Source organism: Nerophis lumbriciformis, linkage group LG15 (genome assembly GCF_033978685.3).
Source record: "Nerophis lumbriciformis linkage group LG15, RoL_Nlum_v2.1, whole genome shotgun sequence".
Lineage (NCBI taxonomy): Eukaryota > Metazoa > Chordata > Actinopteri > Syngnathiformes > Syngnathidae > Nerophis > Nerophis lumbriciformis.
The window spans coordinates 41216916-41236620 of NC_084562.2; the positions used below are offsets into that span (position 1 = coordinate 41216916).

Below are 19705 nucleotides of genomic sequence, written 5' to 3' on the forward strand. Positions count from 1 at the left end.
TCTGCACCCAGTGAACGTTGCATTTTTTTTTGTGTGCATACCAGTAATGTCTTGATTTCACATCTCCAGCCTCAGTGGACAGTGCATCCCTGATGGTGTCAGAAGTTGCTGATCAGGACCACACCGGCTCCTCGGAGGACTTGTGCTCCCTGGAGGTGCAAGGCTCAGACTCCTCTCCCTATAGCACACCCCACAATGCGCTCACCGATGGAAGCTGCACCAGCCTGGAGCTTTGCACGCGCACACGATGCCACTATGGCTTATCAAACACGGATGCCCGCCCCAGTGACACCGGGTTCAGTGAGTCCTCACACACCCAGGAGTCTCTTGAACGCTCTCCGGACTGGTCCTCGGAAAATTACAGCAATCTGGACCAGGAGGATTCCGCGGATCACTCTCGCGCTTGTGAGGAACTCAGGCCTGCCATGCACCTTTGCGACGAGCTTGCATCCGCCAAACATTTTCCGGAGGAGCCACCGAAAGTGTCACCACATTCTCTTATCAAAGCGCGAATGATGAGCCGGAAGCTCCCGCTTGCTGTCGCCACACCTCCGCCTCCCCAGCCTTGCTCCCCGACTTCCGTGGCCTCTTCTGGTGGAACTTCAGCCATCAGTCCCTTGGCTCCCTCTCCTTCTCCCTCCCCTCCTAGCAGGCTACGAGGCCCCCGGCTGTGTTTCAGTGTATGGTCCCCGTCCTCTGCTCCACAGCCACCGTCTACCTCATCTCAAAGCGGATGTTCACCCTCAGAGAGACCTCGGGTGCTCCGTGCAGCCAGGAGGTGCCGCAAGCTGGCACGTATTGTCCGCTCCACCAGTGACCCTATCTCTTGCTCCTCTAATACCAGAAGTAAGTTAGAATGTGTTTTTTTATCCATCTCACAACAAGCATGCCAATCATCTTGGCTCTCCGACCAAATAGTGCGTATACAAGGGTACCGTATTTTTCGTACTATAAGTCGCAGTATTTTTCATAGTTTGGCCGGGCTCCAGTGCGACTTAGATATGTTTTTTTCCTTTTTTATTATGTATTTTCGGCAGGTGCGACTTATACTCCGGTGCGACTTATACTCCAAAAAATACGGTACTTCTGTGTTTGGTTACCGTATTTTTCGGACTATAAGTCGCAGTTTTTTCATAGTTTGGCCAGGCTCCAGTGCGACTTAGATATGTTTTTTTTCCTTTTTTATTATGTATTTTCGGCAGGTGCGACTTATACTCCGGTGCGACTTATACTCCAAAAAATACGGTACTTCTGTGTTTGATTACCGTATTTTTCGGACTGTAAGTCGCAGTTTTTTTCATAGTTTGGCCAGGCTCCAGTGCGACTTATATATGTTTTTTTCCTTCTTTATTATGCATTTTCGGCAGGTGCGATTTATACTCCGGTGCGACTTATACTCCGAAAAATACGGTATAACCCGTTCCAAAAGGTCCGATAAAGACCTTTAACCATAAGGCCCATTGTTGGGCCGCTAAAAAAATTAAGTTTCTATACACTAGACACTCAAAGCGCGCACAGAGAAGTGAGAACCCATCATTCATTCACTCCACATTCACACATTGGTGGTGGTAAACTACATTTGTAGCCTGCAAGGCTCAAATTTAACCACGGCAAATGTTGCCGCGGCCGCACTCGTCATTTGCTGTAATGCACTAAAAAATGTACCAGCATCGACAGAAAGAATATGCTGTGACCGCCCTCGACTTTTTACTTGTTAATGGACGAGGGATGTAACAATAAACGGTATAATGATAATTTGCGATAAAATGGTGACTAATACCGTCTAATTTTTTAATTACCAAAAACCCGTCATTAATTAATGCATTTTAGGCAACACGAAGTCAAGCGCATGCTGTAAAAAATATTTATTTAGGTTTTTAAGTTATGTACATTTATAGGTACATTTAGATCAGTGGTTCTTAACCTGGGTTCGATCGAACCCTAGGGGTTCGGTGAGTCGGCCTCAGGGGTTTGGCAGAGCCTCCGCCGCGGAGGTCAAGACACGCCCGACTCATCGTGTAAATAAAAACTTCTCCCTGTCGGCGTATTATGGACAACCCCAAACAAACTCCTTGAGTATTCAGTGGAGCACATGTGAGCGACGTCAGACCTGCAGCACACCTTTCCCAAACCTGACTAAATAACAAGTTCAATGTTTTATTATTGTAATCAAATGACAGCTGTCATTTCCATGAGATTATTTTCTAATATAAGTGTTTTGGCCCACTTACAATGACTATAACATATTGTTTTTCATGAGCTGTGTACTAGCATTAAATGTCTGGGTGGGGGGGTCCTACTTTGGAAATAATGTGTACCCCTTTCAGATATCACATTTAGTTCCCACTAAAACATTCACATGTTGCACAATGAGATGTAAACATGAGATCATGTGTACATTCCTGCAACTTTCTGTTTGTAAAATATACCTTTATAAGTATTTCTTTAATATAATAACATAATTTTATGATAACGGTTTGGTTTCGGTGAATGCGCATATGAAACTGGTGGGGTTCGGTACCTCCAACAAGGTTAAGAACCACTGATTTAGATACTGTATCGAGACAGATCCATTAAGAGTTTGAGAAGAAATATGTTGTATAGGAATTAACTATACACAATAAAACATTAACAAAATGATGTGTCACATTAAGGTTTTTGAACACCTTTGTGACATGAAAAAACACAAGAAATGTAAAAAAAACACGGTGTTTACTTTTTGATATTAATACAAAACTCAAAGCAGTTTGGCTAATGAAGATGAAGTCTAATAAACAAGCTTTGTTCTTCTTCAACCACGTCTCCTTGTATTTCAGTGCAACAGTTTGGCCAACAAAAATAAACAGGCGTGACACCTCTCACATCAATTACACAATCTTCATGTTCAATTTGATGAGATGACAAAACATTTTAGCCAGTATTGATGTTATTTGAACACTGATACAATTTGCAGTTAAATAAAGGACGAATGAGCATCCCAGTAAACAAACTAAAGACTTTAGAAACAAGTTGTGACAATGTTCATGACACATCGCCTGCTGCATGTTTCCTCACGTCATTAACTCTCAGTCACAGCAGCTGATGAACGCTGCATTGACAAAATTAAAGCAACATCAAATAGTTTTCTCCTTCGCTGTGTACTTTTAGTGTGGGAACAAGTGTCTCCAATATTGTCCACACCTGTCTCCATCTAAACACAGCAGTGCACTCATAAACGCACGGCGAGAAACGAGAGAAAATTACATTAAACCAAGCGCTTGCCTCTGTTTACTCCGAGGGGAAATCTCCGGAGCGAAGTCCGTGTAGCTTGTATATATATATATATTTATATGTATATATAGTATTTATATACAGTATACAACACTTGTCTTAACCATAAAAAGTTAAAATTCGAGGCCTGCAGCTGCCCTGGGGTAGGCGGATTAGTGACTGGTAGATATAATTATCGAACACAATTAAAATCAAGAGTAAGATTGCTAATTCAGTGTTAGTATTTGAGTGGGCCTTGGGCCCCTCTGTTGTGGAAAAGTTTGGCCCCAAGGTCAAAAAGATTAAGAACCCCTAAACGACTCGTAATAAATGCATGCATTAGCATATCTTACTATGAGAGAGAATAGCTAGAACTCTGGGTATTTTTTAAGAAAATTAAATATATTTTTGTTATATTTTTAACATGTGAAATAAACAGAGGTACTACTGTTTTCAGTTGGACATTTTTGGTTTCTGTGTGTCGTCTTCTACAGGAGAGCATTGGGCTTCTAACTCTTCAATGAATCCCTCAGCTGACAATTCAGCTCATACATCACCAGAGCAAGGTACACTTTGTTAACTGCACTTAATATACATATCTAGTATCTGTTATCTACCATGTTCTTTGCTAAAAAAAAAAAAAAAGTGCCTGTTTCAGTCGAAATTGAATTTTGATATAAATATTTTATCTTGATAGATTAAAAATTGATATCAATTAGAGCATTTTAAAACTCTGCCACACTCAATTCCACCTGTTTGACCGATGAACATTGTCACATAATTTTTTTAGAATGTATAAATAACGACAAATGAAGATAGAATATTGTTTATTGACCGCAACATGTAAGTGTAAAAAAAACAACAACATTATGATTTGTACATTTTATTTTTAAACAAAGGAAACAATCCGAATTTGTCTTTATGTTTAGGTTATCATGCCATGATTTTACCACTTTGGCCCACTTGGGAGTAGATTTTTCTCCATGTGGCCCCCAAACTAAAATGAGTTTGACGTCCCTGCCTTAAGCCTTTCAAACACCTTAAGGGTGAATGAGAACCAGTGTTGGGACTAACGCGTTACAAAGTAACGCGTTACTGTAACGCCGTTAGATTCGGCGGTAACTAGTAATCTAACGCGTTATTTTTTTATATTCAGTAATTCAGTTACCGTTACTACATGATGCGTTACTGCGTTATTTTACGTTACTTTTTTTGTAGTATAAAGTGTGTTTTATCGGAGGGCTGCTGTGTCATCGTTCTGATTCTTCTTGTGTCACAAGCCGGAGAAGAGAGAGAGACACGCGCTCAGTGTGTGAGTGAGTGTGAGTGTGTGGAGGGAGGAGAGGGGGGAGGGGGGCGTGTCTGATCATGGCGGAGCCAGAAGTCAAGTTTGCTAACATGGAGATATTTTCACTACTTTTCTTTTGTCGAGCACAAAGAAAATAACAATTTAGTTAAATGTAAATTGTGCTTTGGATCAAAGATCCCATCTACTGCCCAAAACAGCAATTCAAATCTGCTGAAACAAGCTACATAAGCAACATGCTTCGACGAAGCTAGTAAAGAGAGACAGAGACTCCAATGACACTTCACCACGTAAGGATTAACTCTGCCTCTGCTCATCTTTCAGAACTGAAGGTACACACACTCTGTCAATCATAAAGAGGGATGCTAGTGGGCCAGGCCAATCTTTCCTTATCTCTAAACTAAAACTGGGGAAATGTGTAGAGTGTTCTGGGCTTCAGACAAGATTTTGTGTCACAATTTCTTGAGGAAAAAAATGCCTGGTTAGGCTTTGTGTATGTAGTGTGTGCCTTTCTTGCTTTACAGCTATGCTGTTATTATGCTGTTTGTTACTTATGTATGTTATATTGCAGCTATTTAAAATAGTTTTGTCAATTTGTTCTGGCCAGACACAAATTGGCCTTTGTAACATATCTTTGTCTTTGTGTGTTGTATGTCGACCACATTGCTTAGCAGAGTTCAGTGATACAAATGTATGTCAAGTTGATCAACAGATTGTATTATTCTCCAGTGCAATAATAGTACTGAAATAAAGGCTAAAAGGGCATTAATTGGAGCTTTAAAAAAAAAAGAAGTAACTAAATAGTTACTTTTCACAGTAACGCATTACTTTTTGGTGTAAGTAACTGAGTTAGTAACTGAGTTACTTTTGAAATGAAGTAACTAGTAACTATAACTAGTTACTGTTTTTCAGTAACTAACCCAACACTGATGAGAACAGAGATCAGGCGCTCATTCTGGTCCAAATCCGGTGAACTCTGACTTCCTGGATTAACGGACAACAACAACAAAAAAATAGAAATGCTGCAACTTTTTGTGTGTTTTTGTAAAACTTTACTGAAGTACGGTAAATGTGGGCTATGTTTTACTACAACATCACAGATAAAGTAGGTATGTTTTTTTACGTGACCGTGCATCCTCTGTTTTGTCTTCAGAGCCATCAGGCGTTTCATCGGATGGCGTCGGAGCCAAACCCAGCTGTGCCAAGAAGCAGCAAAAGGAGGGCAAAAAAGCAGACTTCCACCCTAAAAGTAGAGGTCTGCAAGCGCGCTCCCCCCGTGAACAGCCCCAATCACTGGCTGACCTTAAAATGTTTAAAGACACTAAAATATTAGTGGCCAAGTTCCTGGAGCATTCCAGCTGCAATTTATCACCTGAGGTCCAGCAAGTCGTCAATAACATCAAGTGTGTCATCAAGTCCGATGAGAAGCACATGGAGGAGGCGATATTTAGTGCCAATGTCATAGATCAGGTAACCACACTGCTTTTTTTAATTACATTGTCATTACTATCATATTGTCATGTTTCACTTTAAAGAAACATCCAGTGGGTTCCTCTGTCATTGTTGGTGGGAATTACTTAATGTAATCCATCAAGTCAAAAAAAAGACATACTTTTTTATTTTTTTATTTTATTTTTGTGTCCTGTCCAGCTTCTCAGGCAAATCATATAGTTGATGTAGATGCCCATATCGGCTGTTCAGATTTACTTTACAAAAAAAGTGTAGGATACTTCTCTTGTTGCCGTATTTGTATTTGACTTTATTAAATGGATTTATATTATCATTTGATGCAGCCAGGCCGGAGCAGGAGGAGATAGAAAGAGAAAAAAAGGAAGACAGAGGGGGAAATTGTGGGGACAAGATGGGGATTAGACAGAAAGACAAAAACAACAACAACAACAACAACAACAATAGAGCAACATCAGCAATTAGGATATGTACAAATATGATGGTAAAAGTGCTAGCAAATAAGCAGTTAGCGAAAAAAATAATAATACAGAAATGACAATGAGCATTATTACACTACAAATGGAGCAATACAAATACCAATAGAAATAGTGCTATTGATAATGAACAATACCAATAATTTACCTCTATTATCAACAATACAGTTGTTCAAATGCAACAATACATATACGTAATGATAACTAGAGATACAAAAGAATGCAGAAAAATGGAGGGGAAGAAAGAGAAGCAACCTACAGTATATTAACCTTGTAAAAGACACACTTGCTCACTCGACTGGTGGGAAGTCCTGTAAGGACTTAATGTAATCCATCAGGTCAAAAAAAAAAGACACGCTTGCTCACTCGACAGTACGTTCATGCATGTAAAAGAGAAATGTCAAATAATTCATGCTAATGCTCGTCCCATGAGCTGATGAAGGATCATCAACAGGCCAGGGCGGAGGCATCAACTCACCCTGGCTGCAGAGGCCATCATGCCATCAACATGTCCATGAGTAAATTAGCAGTGAGTGTCTGTGATGCAGATGTGAAGAAATACATTTAAATTGCAAGCTTACGTAAATAGAGATCACATTTTTCTGTTATGTTTATTTTATTTCAGTTTTTTGCGCATACCGTATTTCCTTGAATTAGCGCCGGGGCGGTAATTAATTTAAAACCTCTTCTCACTCCGGCGCTTACCAAAGGCATGCGGTAAATTTTTGCATGCGCTTATAAATTTGAGTGTGATGTAAGGATACCATCATGAAAAGCACATTTAATAAAAAAAACGTTATTATGGTCTTACCTTTACTTATAAATGAAGTCCATGCGCCGCTCCTTCTGACCAAAAGCATCGATAACTTGTTTATAGAAGTCTTCCTTATCTTTCTTCAGTTTTAAAAGTCTCTCTGTCTCGATGGAGATCTTCCTTTAATTATTACCTCCTGCTTCGATTGAAAGTCCAGTTTAGAAAACTGTTTTATTTTAGATATGTAATCCTCCATGCTAAAAGTCCAGGCGAGAGGAAAAAATAAACGATCGCTGCTAACTGTTGCTGCTTGTTGTCACTTCTTCTGCAGCCGAGTAGTCGCAAAAATGCTCCCTGGGATTACTAGCGCCCTCTCCCACCATGAGGCGGGAGTCATTTAATGACTCATATTTGACACACGCAGCTACCGGTATATTAATAAAACATAGCTGCTTACTGTTCTTTTTAGCATATTCAATAGCTTGGACCTTAAATCCTACTGAATAGCTCTTTATCTTCTTCCCTTTATGTCATTTTAAATAATTGAAATTAGCCTCCTCCATTTTGGAAAATGATGCCTTGAAAGGTGAAGTGTCACTCGTGACGTGACGAGTTTGACCCGGCGGTAAAACGAAGCATGCGCTAATTATTTTGCTAAACAAGTTTGACCCGGCAGTAATTCTAAGCATGTGCTAATTATTTTGCGAAACGAATTTGACCCGGCGGTAATACGAGGCATGCGGATAATATATACCCGGCGGCAATTCAAGGAAATACGGTATTATGCACTGTGGTCAAAGAAATGCATTAACGTTTTCAAATCAAAAGGAAAAGTGCTGCATATAGCTTCCATGTTCTTTCTTCATGGCCTTCAGTGATACCCTACTTAGTCCGACTTCACCTCTGAAAATAGCGTAATTTATGTCACCACATGGACACGGCTGGAGATACTATACAGAAACTCACTTGCACACTACTCGCGTTGAATCCCCTCAACAGTGTACAAAACACTCTATTTTTCGGCGCATTTAACGTTCAATAAAACTGCATCAGCAATTAAACATATCTTACGTGGTACTGTCATAACTCAAATAATTGTATAAAACAAATGAAACATGAAAAAATAAAGAAATAAAATATTTGAACTCACAATTTGTAGAACCCATCCGACGCCGTATAAGCCAGTGGTGCCGTCGTAGTCGTGTTGTTGCAAAAATGTGATTACCTGCCAAAAATGTATTTCCTTCGCGGGAGCGTGCACCGCTCGCTAAACCTGCATTGCTTGGCTTCGTCTGTCCACAGCGGATTACTAGGTGTAAGACAAACACTTTATCTTCGTGGTTATTGTACCGCTGAGTTTTCTGTGGCTTTCTATGGCTCGTATGGCTCCGGTGCCACTTCCTGTTTTTCTCAACTTGTGATTGGATACTCACTTGGGACCCCCAAGTGAGTATCCAATCACAGCGTTAGGCCAGATAGAAGGCCTTACTGACCTGATTTGCCGTTGCAACTGTCTATCAACTGTATGTTCCCGTTCACTTACAGTGCACGGACGCCCGCATTGTTGATTCTGAAGGCCCCGGGCAGATTTGGTACAGCATGGCAACATAAGCTAGCTGAATTCTGATTGGTTAAAAACTCTAACCTAAATACAACAGCATTGGAAAGAGCATAATACAAACCCTGTTTCCATATGAGTTGGGAAATTGTGTTAGATGTAAATATAAACGGAATACAATGATTTGCAAATCCTTTTCAACCCATATTCAATTGAATGCACTACAAAGACAAGATATTTGATGTTCAAACTCATAAACTTTATTTTTTTTTGCAAATAATAATTAACTTAGAATTTCATGGCTGCAACACGTGCCAAAGTAGTTGGGAAAGGGCATGTTCCCCACTGTGTTACGTCACCTTTTCTTTTAACAACACTCAATAAACGATTGGGAACTGAGGAAACGAATTGTTGAAGCTTTAAAAGTGGAATTCTTTCCCATTCTTGTTTAATGTAGAGCTTCAGTCGTTCAACAGTCCGGGGTCTCCGCTGTCGCATTTTACGCTTCATAATGCGCCACACCTTTTCGATGGGAGACAGGTCTGGACTGCAGCCGGGCCAGAAAAGTACCCGCACTCTTTCTTTACGAAGCCACACTGTTGTAACACGTACTGAATGTGGCTTGGCATTGTCTTGCTGAAATAAGCAGGGGCGTCCATGAAAAAGACGGCGCTTAGATGGCAGCATATGTTGTTCCAAATTCTGTATGTACCTTTCAGCATTAATGGTGCCTTCACAGATGTGTAAGTTACCCATGCCTTGGGCACTAATGCACCCCCATACCATCACAGATGCTGGCTTTTGAACTTTGCGTCGATAACAGTCTGGATGGTTCGCTTCCCCTGTGGTCCGGGTGACACGATGTCGAATATTTCCAAAAACAATTTGAAATGTGGACTCGTCAGACCACAGAACACTTTTCCACTTTGCATGAGTCCATCTTAGATGCTCTCGGGCCCAGAGAAGTTTCTGGATGTTGTTGATAAATTGCTTTCGCTTTGCATAGTAGAGCTTTAACTTGCACTTACAGATGTAGCGACAAACTGTATTTAGTGACAGTGGTTTTCTGAAGTGTTCCTGAGCCCATGTGGTGATATCCTTTAGAGATTGATGTCGGTTTTTGATACAGTGCCTTCTGAGAGATCGAAGGTCACGGTCATTCAATGTTGGTTTCCGGCCGTGCCGCTTACGTGGAGTGATTTCTCCAGATTCTCTGAACCTTTTGATGATATTATGGACCGTAGATGTTGAAATATCTAAATTTCTTGCAATTGCACTTTGAGAAACGTTGTTCTTAAACTGTTTGACTATTTGCTCATGCAGTTGTGGACAAAGGGGTGTACCTCGCTCCATCCTTTCTTCTGAAAGACTGAGCATTTTTTGGGAAGCTGTTTTTATACCCAATCATGGCACCCACCTGTTCCCAATTAGCCTGCACACCTGTGGGATGTTCCAAATAAGTGTTTGATGAGCATTCCTCAACTTTATCAGTATTTATTGCCACCTTTCCAACTTCTTTGTCACGTGTTGCTGTCATCAAATTCTAAAGTTAATGATTATTTGCAAAAAAAAAAAAAAAATGTTTATCAGTTTGAACATCAAATATGTTGTCTTTGTAGCATATTCAACTGAATATGGGTTGAAAGTGATTTGCAAATCATTGAATTCCGTTTATATTTACATCTAACACAATTTCCCAACTCATATAGAAACGGGCTTAGTATGACATGAAGGGAATAGGAATACTTTTAGATATTTAGGGAAAGTAAGTTAAAACGTACTTTTATCTTTATCATGATTTCTGGTTATGTTAGGCCAGCAGAGAAGGCCTTGCTGGCTCTGACGGCCCACCTCTGCCTAACGGGTTCTACAACATTTCTAAAATCACCCTTGAAGAAATGCCAACAGAAAGACGCTAACTACAGCCACGAGCCTCCTGTTACAAAAAATACATGCATAAGTAATTAATGAAAGCTCACACTTTAGTTTCATGATCCATCCATCCATTTTCTACCGCTATTCCCTTACGGCTTATGGGGTCGCGGGGGTGCTGAAGCCTATCTTAGCTGCATTCGGGCGTAAGGCGGTGTACACCACGGACAAAATATTTTCATAACTATAAGGATGATAAACCGACTTTAAAACTAGTTTAATGACACCTTCGCCATGGTCTGAGTGGGTCTGTATCCCTTTCACTTTCACAAACCAATTTTTTGGAGGATGGCAGAAACCCTGCCACACAAAAAACTACCAATGTGTAGACTGCCCTGCGGCATAGTCACTTCCCCCTTTCCCCATTCGTTACAACGGAGGTCGGTGTGAATCCTACGTGTAATGATTGCTATCATGGCCGAAGCTGCAAAACAACAATAACAAAAAACGTTTTGCCTGAAGAGACAAAAAAAAAAAAGGGAGGCTACCCGGTTAAAAAGACATTTCTTTAATTAGCAGCAAATAGTCACTGAACAAGCAGCTACATTTGCTCTTATTCATTAGTAAAGCCATGTGTTACATGTACCGTAACCGTCTAAGCCAGGGGTAGGGAACCTATGGCTCTAGAGCCAGATGTGGCTCTTTTAATGACAGCATCTGGCTCTCAGATAAATCTTAGCTGACATTGCTTAACATGATAAGTAATGAATAATTCCACTGGTAATCACAGTGTTAAAAATAACGTTCAAAATATAAAACATTCTCGTGCATTTTAATCCACCCATCCGTTTTCTACCACATCTGTTCAAGAAGTCGCATTATGGTATGAAGTATTTTATTTATTATTGGTTAGCTTCAGAATAACAATGTTATTAAAAAGAATAAGAGACTTATTATACTCTAAAAATGTTGGTCTTACTTAAAAATGCACGCATTTAGTTGTGTTCAGTGTTAAAAAAATATTATATGGCTCTCACGGAAATACATTTTAAAATATTTGACTTTCGTGGCTCTCTCAGCCAAAAAGGTTCCCGACCCCTGGTCTAAGCCTTTTCTTTACTCTGATAACCCAAATAATCTATGTAGACCTTGAAGATGTACACAAATGTTGTTTATTTTGGATATACTGTATCTGGTAAGACTGTCGAGCGCAGGGTTGAATCATACAAGTATCAAAGCATTCTTGACTTGAAATGACATTTTTAAAACCGATATTGTTAGGGGGCTTGAGCGTGAAAAGTTGACGACAACAACACAAATAAGGCTGACATGAAGGTTTTGAAACAGAAAAAAACACTGGAATGTTTTCATGGCATCAAAGACAGCGTTGCCAGCTTAACTTCGACTCAATGTTCAGTAGTTGTTTTTTTTAAGTATTGGATGATATTGGCTTGCACCTAAAATCTTCAAAATAGGCTCCAATGCAAGCAAACAGTCCTGCGGTGTGTATTTTGTGCAAAGCTAGACAGCTTGTTAACATCTAAACCAGGGGTGTCAAACGTACTAGGATTAGGCCTGCAAACAGGTTTTATCTGGCCCGCGGGATGAGTTTGCTAAGTATAAAAATGAGCTGAAATTTTTAAATGAAAAAAACTGCTGTTCTAAATGTGCCCACTAGATGTCACAATAGCAATGTTTTGTATCTTTGTAGATGATGCTACATATGTAAAAAAAAAAAGAAAAAAAAACCCCACATGGTGTTAGTGCACCAGTTGAGGAAAATGAGCAAACTACATAAATAACATCCTGTAATTTGATTTTTATATTATTTTTTTTATCTTGATAGATTGATAATCAACACCAATGAGTTGACTGATGAACATTAACACATATAGAATACTATTAACCGTAACATGTGCGTGTAAAAAAAACATTATGATTTGTACATTTTCAGTATGTGCTTGTTCTATTTTTAAACAAAAAAAACAATCTGAAGTTGTCTTTATTTTTAAGTTATCGTGCCGTGATTTTACCAGTCCGGCCCACTTGGGAGTAGATTTTTCTCCATGTGGCCCCCGATCTAAAATGAGTTTGACACCCCTGATCTAAATGTTGTCCAATTAGCACACAAGGTTGATCTTTTCTTGTATTTTAGTGAAGTCATTTACAAAAAGGTAAACATGTTAGGCTCATAGGCTACTAGGAGCTAGCAGCTACACAACAGCTAAGCACTTAATAGCAGACGAGTTAGACATACGTTTTAAGTGACCTTCATTGAACAATATTGCAGGAGATTTGCCAATATAAACAAATATCAAATAATTCAATCAAACAAAGTCTCCAAGGCAGAAGCTTTTATTTATTTTATTTTTTTTAACCTTTATTTACCCGGAAAGGTCCCATTGACATTAAGAATCTCTTTTTCAAGGGTAAGTATCCAGTAACACATGTGTCAGCATCATTCTACGTACTGCGTCATGAGCTTAACGTAATAACTTATTTGGTCAATAGGTGTCGCCAAAAACAAATTAACACTCCTCCACTAAATCTGTCATAAAGTTAGTGCTTTTCATGTCTTTGTTCTATGAGTCCTTTCTTTTGATTAGGCCTTTTTTATAACATGCCACACTACCAAATAATTTAAGTATGCACTATGATTAATATCGGCATCAGCAAATACTCAAAGCTCTAATATCGAACGTGAAACCGTTGAATCGGGACACCTCCTAATACGTGGTGAATATTCAGACCCCTCCAGCGATTGTTTTTCAAAAAAGGTTCAAAGTAAATGTTAAAGTACCAATGATTGTCACACACACACTAGGTGTGGCGAAATTATTATGAAAAAGCGACTGGGAACAAATTTAGCAACTTACATTAATTTGAGACTTTTGAAGCGATAAGTCAGAAGAGTCTTTTTTATATATATATATATATATATATATATATATATATATATATATATATATATATATATATATATATATATATATATATATTTTTTTTTTTTTTTTTTTTATTCTCTTAATTTTGTTTTTTCCCACAAAAAACACAAATTACTGATTATTACTTCAAAACATGCATCAAATTAAAATTCAGGTTCAAGTCAAACAGTATGAATATTATGTCAGTCTAATTAAAAAAAAGGTACAAGGGGGTCCCCTATTTATTTTTTTAGACACAGGAATTGGCTAATTATACAAATTACACAACGTCATTTTGCGACTTTTAGGACAGACAATTGCTGCTACTTTTACCGAGGAGTCGACAACACTGATTAAATATCTAAGGAAATAAATGTCCTGGTCTTTGAAGGGATTAAGCCAAAACAATAAGGGCCTGATCCACTAACGGTTTGCATGTATTAAAACACCTGCAAAACTTGATAGCGCATGTCAAGATAATCTACTAAATTTGTGCGCAGAATATATGCTGAATATTAGAATTGCCAACAATGGAGGAAGAGATGCAAACAATCATTTAGCACTCGCAATGCATCAAGACTAAAACTGATCTGCAACCGCTATTTTAGGTCTATATTTACCAAAAAGTACATGCAAACGTTCACAGTTACGCATAAATGAGAAAGCAGGCGATCCTATTGCAAAGGCAGACAATTGATAGAGAGAGTATTCCATCTGTGTGGGTGTGTCAACATGTTCAGACTTTTATCAATAGAAATACAGGTACAAGACATATCATCTATTCAGCAATATCATTTCATAATTTTATAGCTGCTGGATGATGTAATTGGCTGATTGTAACAAACTCAATTGAGGCATTTTGGTGTCTGCTGGCATTTTTTTTTATTAATGCTGTTGTTGTTGTTTTTCATATGTTAGGTATATTATTATAATCGTGAAGTGAAGTGAAGTGAAGAGAATTATATTTATATAGCTTTTTTCTCTATTGACTCAAAGTGCTTTACATAGTGAAACCCATTATCTAAGTTACATTTTTAAACCAGTGTGGGTGAAGTGTCTTGCCCAAGGACACAACAGCTGTGACTAGGATGGCAGAAGTGGGGATCGGACCTAGAACCCTCAGGTTGCTGGCACGGCCGCTCTATCAACCGAGCTACCCTAATAGGCAAGGCAAGGCAATTACAAGACTGCAAAGTGGTACCAGATCTACCACGCGAGCAATGTCAAAAGGCAACTGTTGCGTTCCATTCCGTAGAACATCTTTTGCCCAGACTGCCTTTTCAATAAAAGGAGCACAACTATGGAAGTCTCTACCTGACACTTTGAAAAGTATACCTGCACTTGTCACTTTCAAAAAAAAAAGATAATTGTGGCTAGTTGAGCAACAATCGTGTTCCCATGTTTAGTTTTTACTCATTTTTACTAATTGGTTTTTATCTAGTCTGCACTTTGTCTGTGTTATTATTATTGGATTTTATCTAGTTTGCACTTTGTCTGTATTATTACTATTATCATTATTATCAACTCATCTTTGCCTTATTCTTTTTATTTTCCTATTTTAAAGGCCTACTGAAATGCGATTTTCTTATTTAAACGGGGATAGCAGGTCCATTTTGTGTCATACTTGATCATTTCACGATATTGCCATATTTTTGCTGAAAGGATTTAGTAGAGAACATCGACGATAAAGTTCGCAACTTTTGGTCGCTGATAAAAAAGCCTTGCCTGTACCGGAAGTAGCAGACGAGTAACGTGACGTCACAGGTTGTGGAGCTCCTCACATCTGCACATTGTTTACAATCATGGTCACCAGCAGCGACAGCGATTCGGACCGAGAAAGCGACGATTTCCCCATTAATTTGAGCGAGGATGAAAGATTCGCGGATGAGGAAAGTGAGAGTGAAGGACTAGAGGGCAGTGGGAGCGATTCAGATAGGGAAGATGCTGTGAGAGGCGGGTGGGACCTGATATTCAGCTGGGAATGACTAAAACAGTAAATAAACACAAGACATATATATACTCTATTAGCCACAACACAACCAGGCTTATATTTAATATGCCACAAATTAATCCCGCATAACAAACACATCGCCCCTCCCGTCCATATAACCCGCCAATACAACTCAAACACCTGCACAACACACTCAATCCCACAGCCCAAAGTACCGTTCACCTCCCCAAAGTTCATACAGCACATATATTTCCCCAAAGTTACGTACGTGACATGCACATAGCGGCACGCACGTACGGGCAAGCGATCAAATGTTCGGAAGCCGCAGCTGCATGCGTACTCACGATACCGTGTCTCCGCATCTAACTCAAAGTCCTCCTGGTAAGAGTCTCTGTTGTCCCAGTTCTCCACAGGCCAATGGTAAAGCTTGACTGTCATCTCCCGGGAATGTAAACAATGAAACACCGGCTGTGTTGCTGCAGTCGGCCGCAATACACCGCTTCCCACCTACAGCTTTCTTCTTTGCTGTCTCCATTGTTCATTGAACAAATTGCAAAAGATTCACCAACACAGATGTCCAGAATACTGTGGAATTTTGCGATGAAAACAGACGACTTAATAGCTGGCCACCATGCTGTCCCAAAATGTCCTCCACAATCCGTGACGTCACGCGCTGACGTCATCATACCGAGACGTTTTCAGCAGGATATTTCGCGCAAAATTTAAAATTGCACTTTAGTAAGCTAACCCGGCCGTATTGGCATGTGTTGCAATGTTAAGATGTCATCATTGATGTATAAACTATCAGACTGCGTGGTTGGTAGTAGTGGGTTTCAGTAGGCCTTTAATGATGCTGGATTTGTGTTTTTGTTGTTGTTGTTGGGGACAAATGTTGTAAATTAGCTTTGGCTACACACACTATGATGCATACATTGGATAACTGTTTCAGATATATATGTTTCTGTATCTGTCCTTATTACAAATAAACCTGTATTTATATAATATCGCTCCTGTATGGAAAAGCTTTTTGCAGTATGCATATATTTGCAACTGGATCATTCACAGAGCGCACCTTCAGCGTGCTACAAAATAGGTTATGTTGTCTAGATCGCACCTTTTTCAATACAGCCCAGAAAAGGTGGTACATATTATATTTGTGTGCTGCATGTCAACATCATGATGAAATGTTACAGGTTGGACCATATGATGCTAGAAATGTGGAGGGAAATTAGTGTCTCCATGGTGACAACCTTATTAAAATGAATTTGACACTCAGTTTATCAATTTGCACACTATTTAGCACGTGTTGTCTTTGTCTTAATAGATCAGGCCCTAAGTAATTTATACTTTGGTGCACAGGTGATGACTCAGCGCATTAGCGGCAGTCCCAGGAAACGCGGCCAAGAGGATCTTCACCTTCAAAGCTGCGGTGCTTTGAGTTCATCGCCTTCCATGCGCCGTCCCAAACACCTTCAACAAGCCACCAGCACTTCTCCAAACCCCCTAGACTCTCCCACCTTCGAACAAAGCCTCGAGTGCAGGGAAACTATTCTCTGACCGCCATCGCCGCCAGGACCCCGGGTCATCGCTTGTGAGGGCATTCCAAAGCAGCTGCAGACTTCCCTTTGCTGCGCGCTAATGCATAAGTGGTCGGGCACGGCGAGGGGGGAAATGGTCTCAAGTTATATCCCCTTGAGCACCATGAGACTGTGCAAAGTCATCAGCAGAAATGGTAGCAAACTCAAGACTGTGCCTGCCTGGCTAGAGTGGCTTTGTTCTCATCAGAAAATATAATAGAATGTTTCTCCCTCAGGAGACTTTTTTTTTTTTATACTGAGTTTCTTCGAAAAGAAACACACAGACAGTCAGCTGGGATCTGTCAATCACAGGTGTTGTGTTACTCATGGTACTCTTCTCGTCCCGATGTGAAACAGGAAGAAATGTGTTTGTACTCGACTGTGAAGGGAAAAGAATGTGTTTTACTCGTGGATTCTGTGGAACGATTACTGATAGGGTCGTGAATATTTTGTGGCGCCACCGGTTGAAAAACCTTAAAGACGTTTTAACTTACCTCATTGTGTTACATTTCTTATCAGTGTTCAATAAAGCATCAGTTTGTATCTTTGGATTGTGTATTTGTTATTAGGGCCCGAGCAGCAAAAAGCTGCAAAGGAGGCCCTAAAGCAGGGGTCGGCAACCCAAAACGTTGAAAGAGCCATATTGCACCAAAAATACAAAAAACAAATCTGTCTGGAGCCGCAAAAAATGAAAAGTCTTATATATAAGTCTTATAATGAAGGCAACACATGACGTAAGTGTCTATATTAGCTATATTAGCTTACTATCAAAATAACTTTAAAAGTCTTAGATACAGTCGCGATCAAAAGTTTTGCATCCACTTGTAAAGAACATAATGTCATGGCTGTCTTGAGTTTACAATACTTTCTGCAACTTATGTTTTTGTGATAGAGTGATTGGAGCACATACTTGTTGGTCACAAAAAACATTCATGAAGTTTGTTTCTTTTATGAATTTGTTATGGGTCTACTGAAAATGTGACCAAATCTGCTGGGTCAAAAGTATACATACAGCAATGTTAATATTTGGTTACATGTCCCTTGGCAAGTTTCACTGCAATAAGGCACTTTTGGTAGCCATCCACAAGCTTCTGGCAAGCTTCTGGTTGAATTTGTGACCACTCCTCTTGACAAAATTGGTGCATTTAGCTAAATGTATTGGTTTTCTGACATGGACTTGTTTCTTCAGCATTGTCCACACGTTTAAGTCAGGACTTTGGGAAGGCCATTCTAAAACCTTAATTCTAGCCTGATTTAGCCATTCCTTTACCATTTTTGACGTGTGTTTGGGGTCACCCACACCCAACTGCGCCCAAGACCCAACTTACGGGCTGATGATTTTAGGTTGTCCTGAAGAATTTAGAGGTAATCTTCCTTTTTCATTGTCCCATTTAAAGCACCAGTTCCATTGGCACCAAACAGACCCAGAGCATAATACTACCACCACCATGCTTGACGGTAGGAAGGTGTTCCTGGGATTAAAGGCCTCACTTATTCTCATCCAAACATATTGCTGGGTATTGTGGCCAAACAGAAACATTTTTGTTTCATCGGACCACAGAACTTTCCTCCAGAAGGTCTTATCTTTGTCCGTGTGATGTCAGATGAAACAAAAATTGAGCTGTTTAGCCACAATACCCAGCAATATGTTTGGAAGAGAAAAGGTGAGGCCTTTAATCCCAGGAACACCACGCATACCGTCAAGCATGATGGTGGTAGTATTATGCTCTGGGCCTGTTTTGCTGCCAATTGAACTGGTGCTTTACAGAGAGCAAATGGGACAATGAAAAAGGAGAATTACCTCCAAATTCTTTAGGACAACCGAAACGCGCGGTTGGGAGAGTGGCCGTGCCAGCAACCTGAGGGTTCCTTGTTCAATCCCCACCTTCTACCATCCTAGTCACGTCCGTTGTGTCCTTGAGCAAGACACTTCACTCTTGCTCCTGATGGGTCCTGGTTAGGACCTTGCATGGCAGCTCCCGCCATCAGTGTGTGAATGTGTGTGTGAATGGGTGAATGTGGAAATAGTGTCAAAGTGCTTTGGGTTCCTTAAAAAGGTAGAGAAGCGCTATACAAGTACCCATTTACCATTTGTATGTATACTTTTGACCCAGCAGATTTGGTCACATTTTCAGTAGACCCATAATAAATTCATAAAAGAACCAAACTTCATGAATGTTTTTTGTGACCAACAAGTATGTGCTCCAATCACTCTATCACAAAAAAATAAGAGTTGTAGAAATTATTGGAAACTCAAGACAGCCATGACATTATGTTCTTTTCTAGTGTATGGAAACTTTTGATCGCGACTGTAAGTGTTATACTGAAGGCAACACATGACGTAAGTGTCTATATTAGCTATATTAGCCTACTATCAAAATGACTATGTGTCGCAGGCTGAAGCAAATCTTCGTTGATAGAAATGTTGAAATTTTATATTTATTCTATACATTTTTACAACTGCGATGAGGTGGCGACTTGTCCAGGGTGTACCCCGCCTTCTGCCCGATTGTAGCTGAGATAGGCTCCAGCGACCCCCGCGACCCCAAAGGGAATAAGCGGTAGAAAATG

General features: G+C 39.8%; 1 protein-coding gene across 1 annotated transcript in view; it reads left to right on the top strand.

Moving 5' to 3' along the window:
- The window catches only part of LOC133616118 (endosomal transmembrane epsin interactor 1-like), a 321751-nt gene extending 304080 nt beyond the window's left edge, over window positions 1-17671 (top strand). Inside the window, exons 9-12 of the mRNA XM_061975233.1 lie at window positions 70-846; window positions 3744-3815; window positions 5709-6025; window positions 16917-17671. Coding sequence (XP_061831217.1) covers window positions 70-846; window positions 3744-3815; window positions 5709-6025; window positions 16917-17114 — 1364 coding nt within the window. The 3' untranslated portion in view covers window positions 17115-17671. The remainder of the gene's footprint in view (window positions 1-69; window positions 847-3743; window positions 3816-5708; window positions 6026-16916) is intronic.
- Window positions 17672-19705: the final 2034 nt, after the last annotated feature.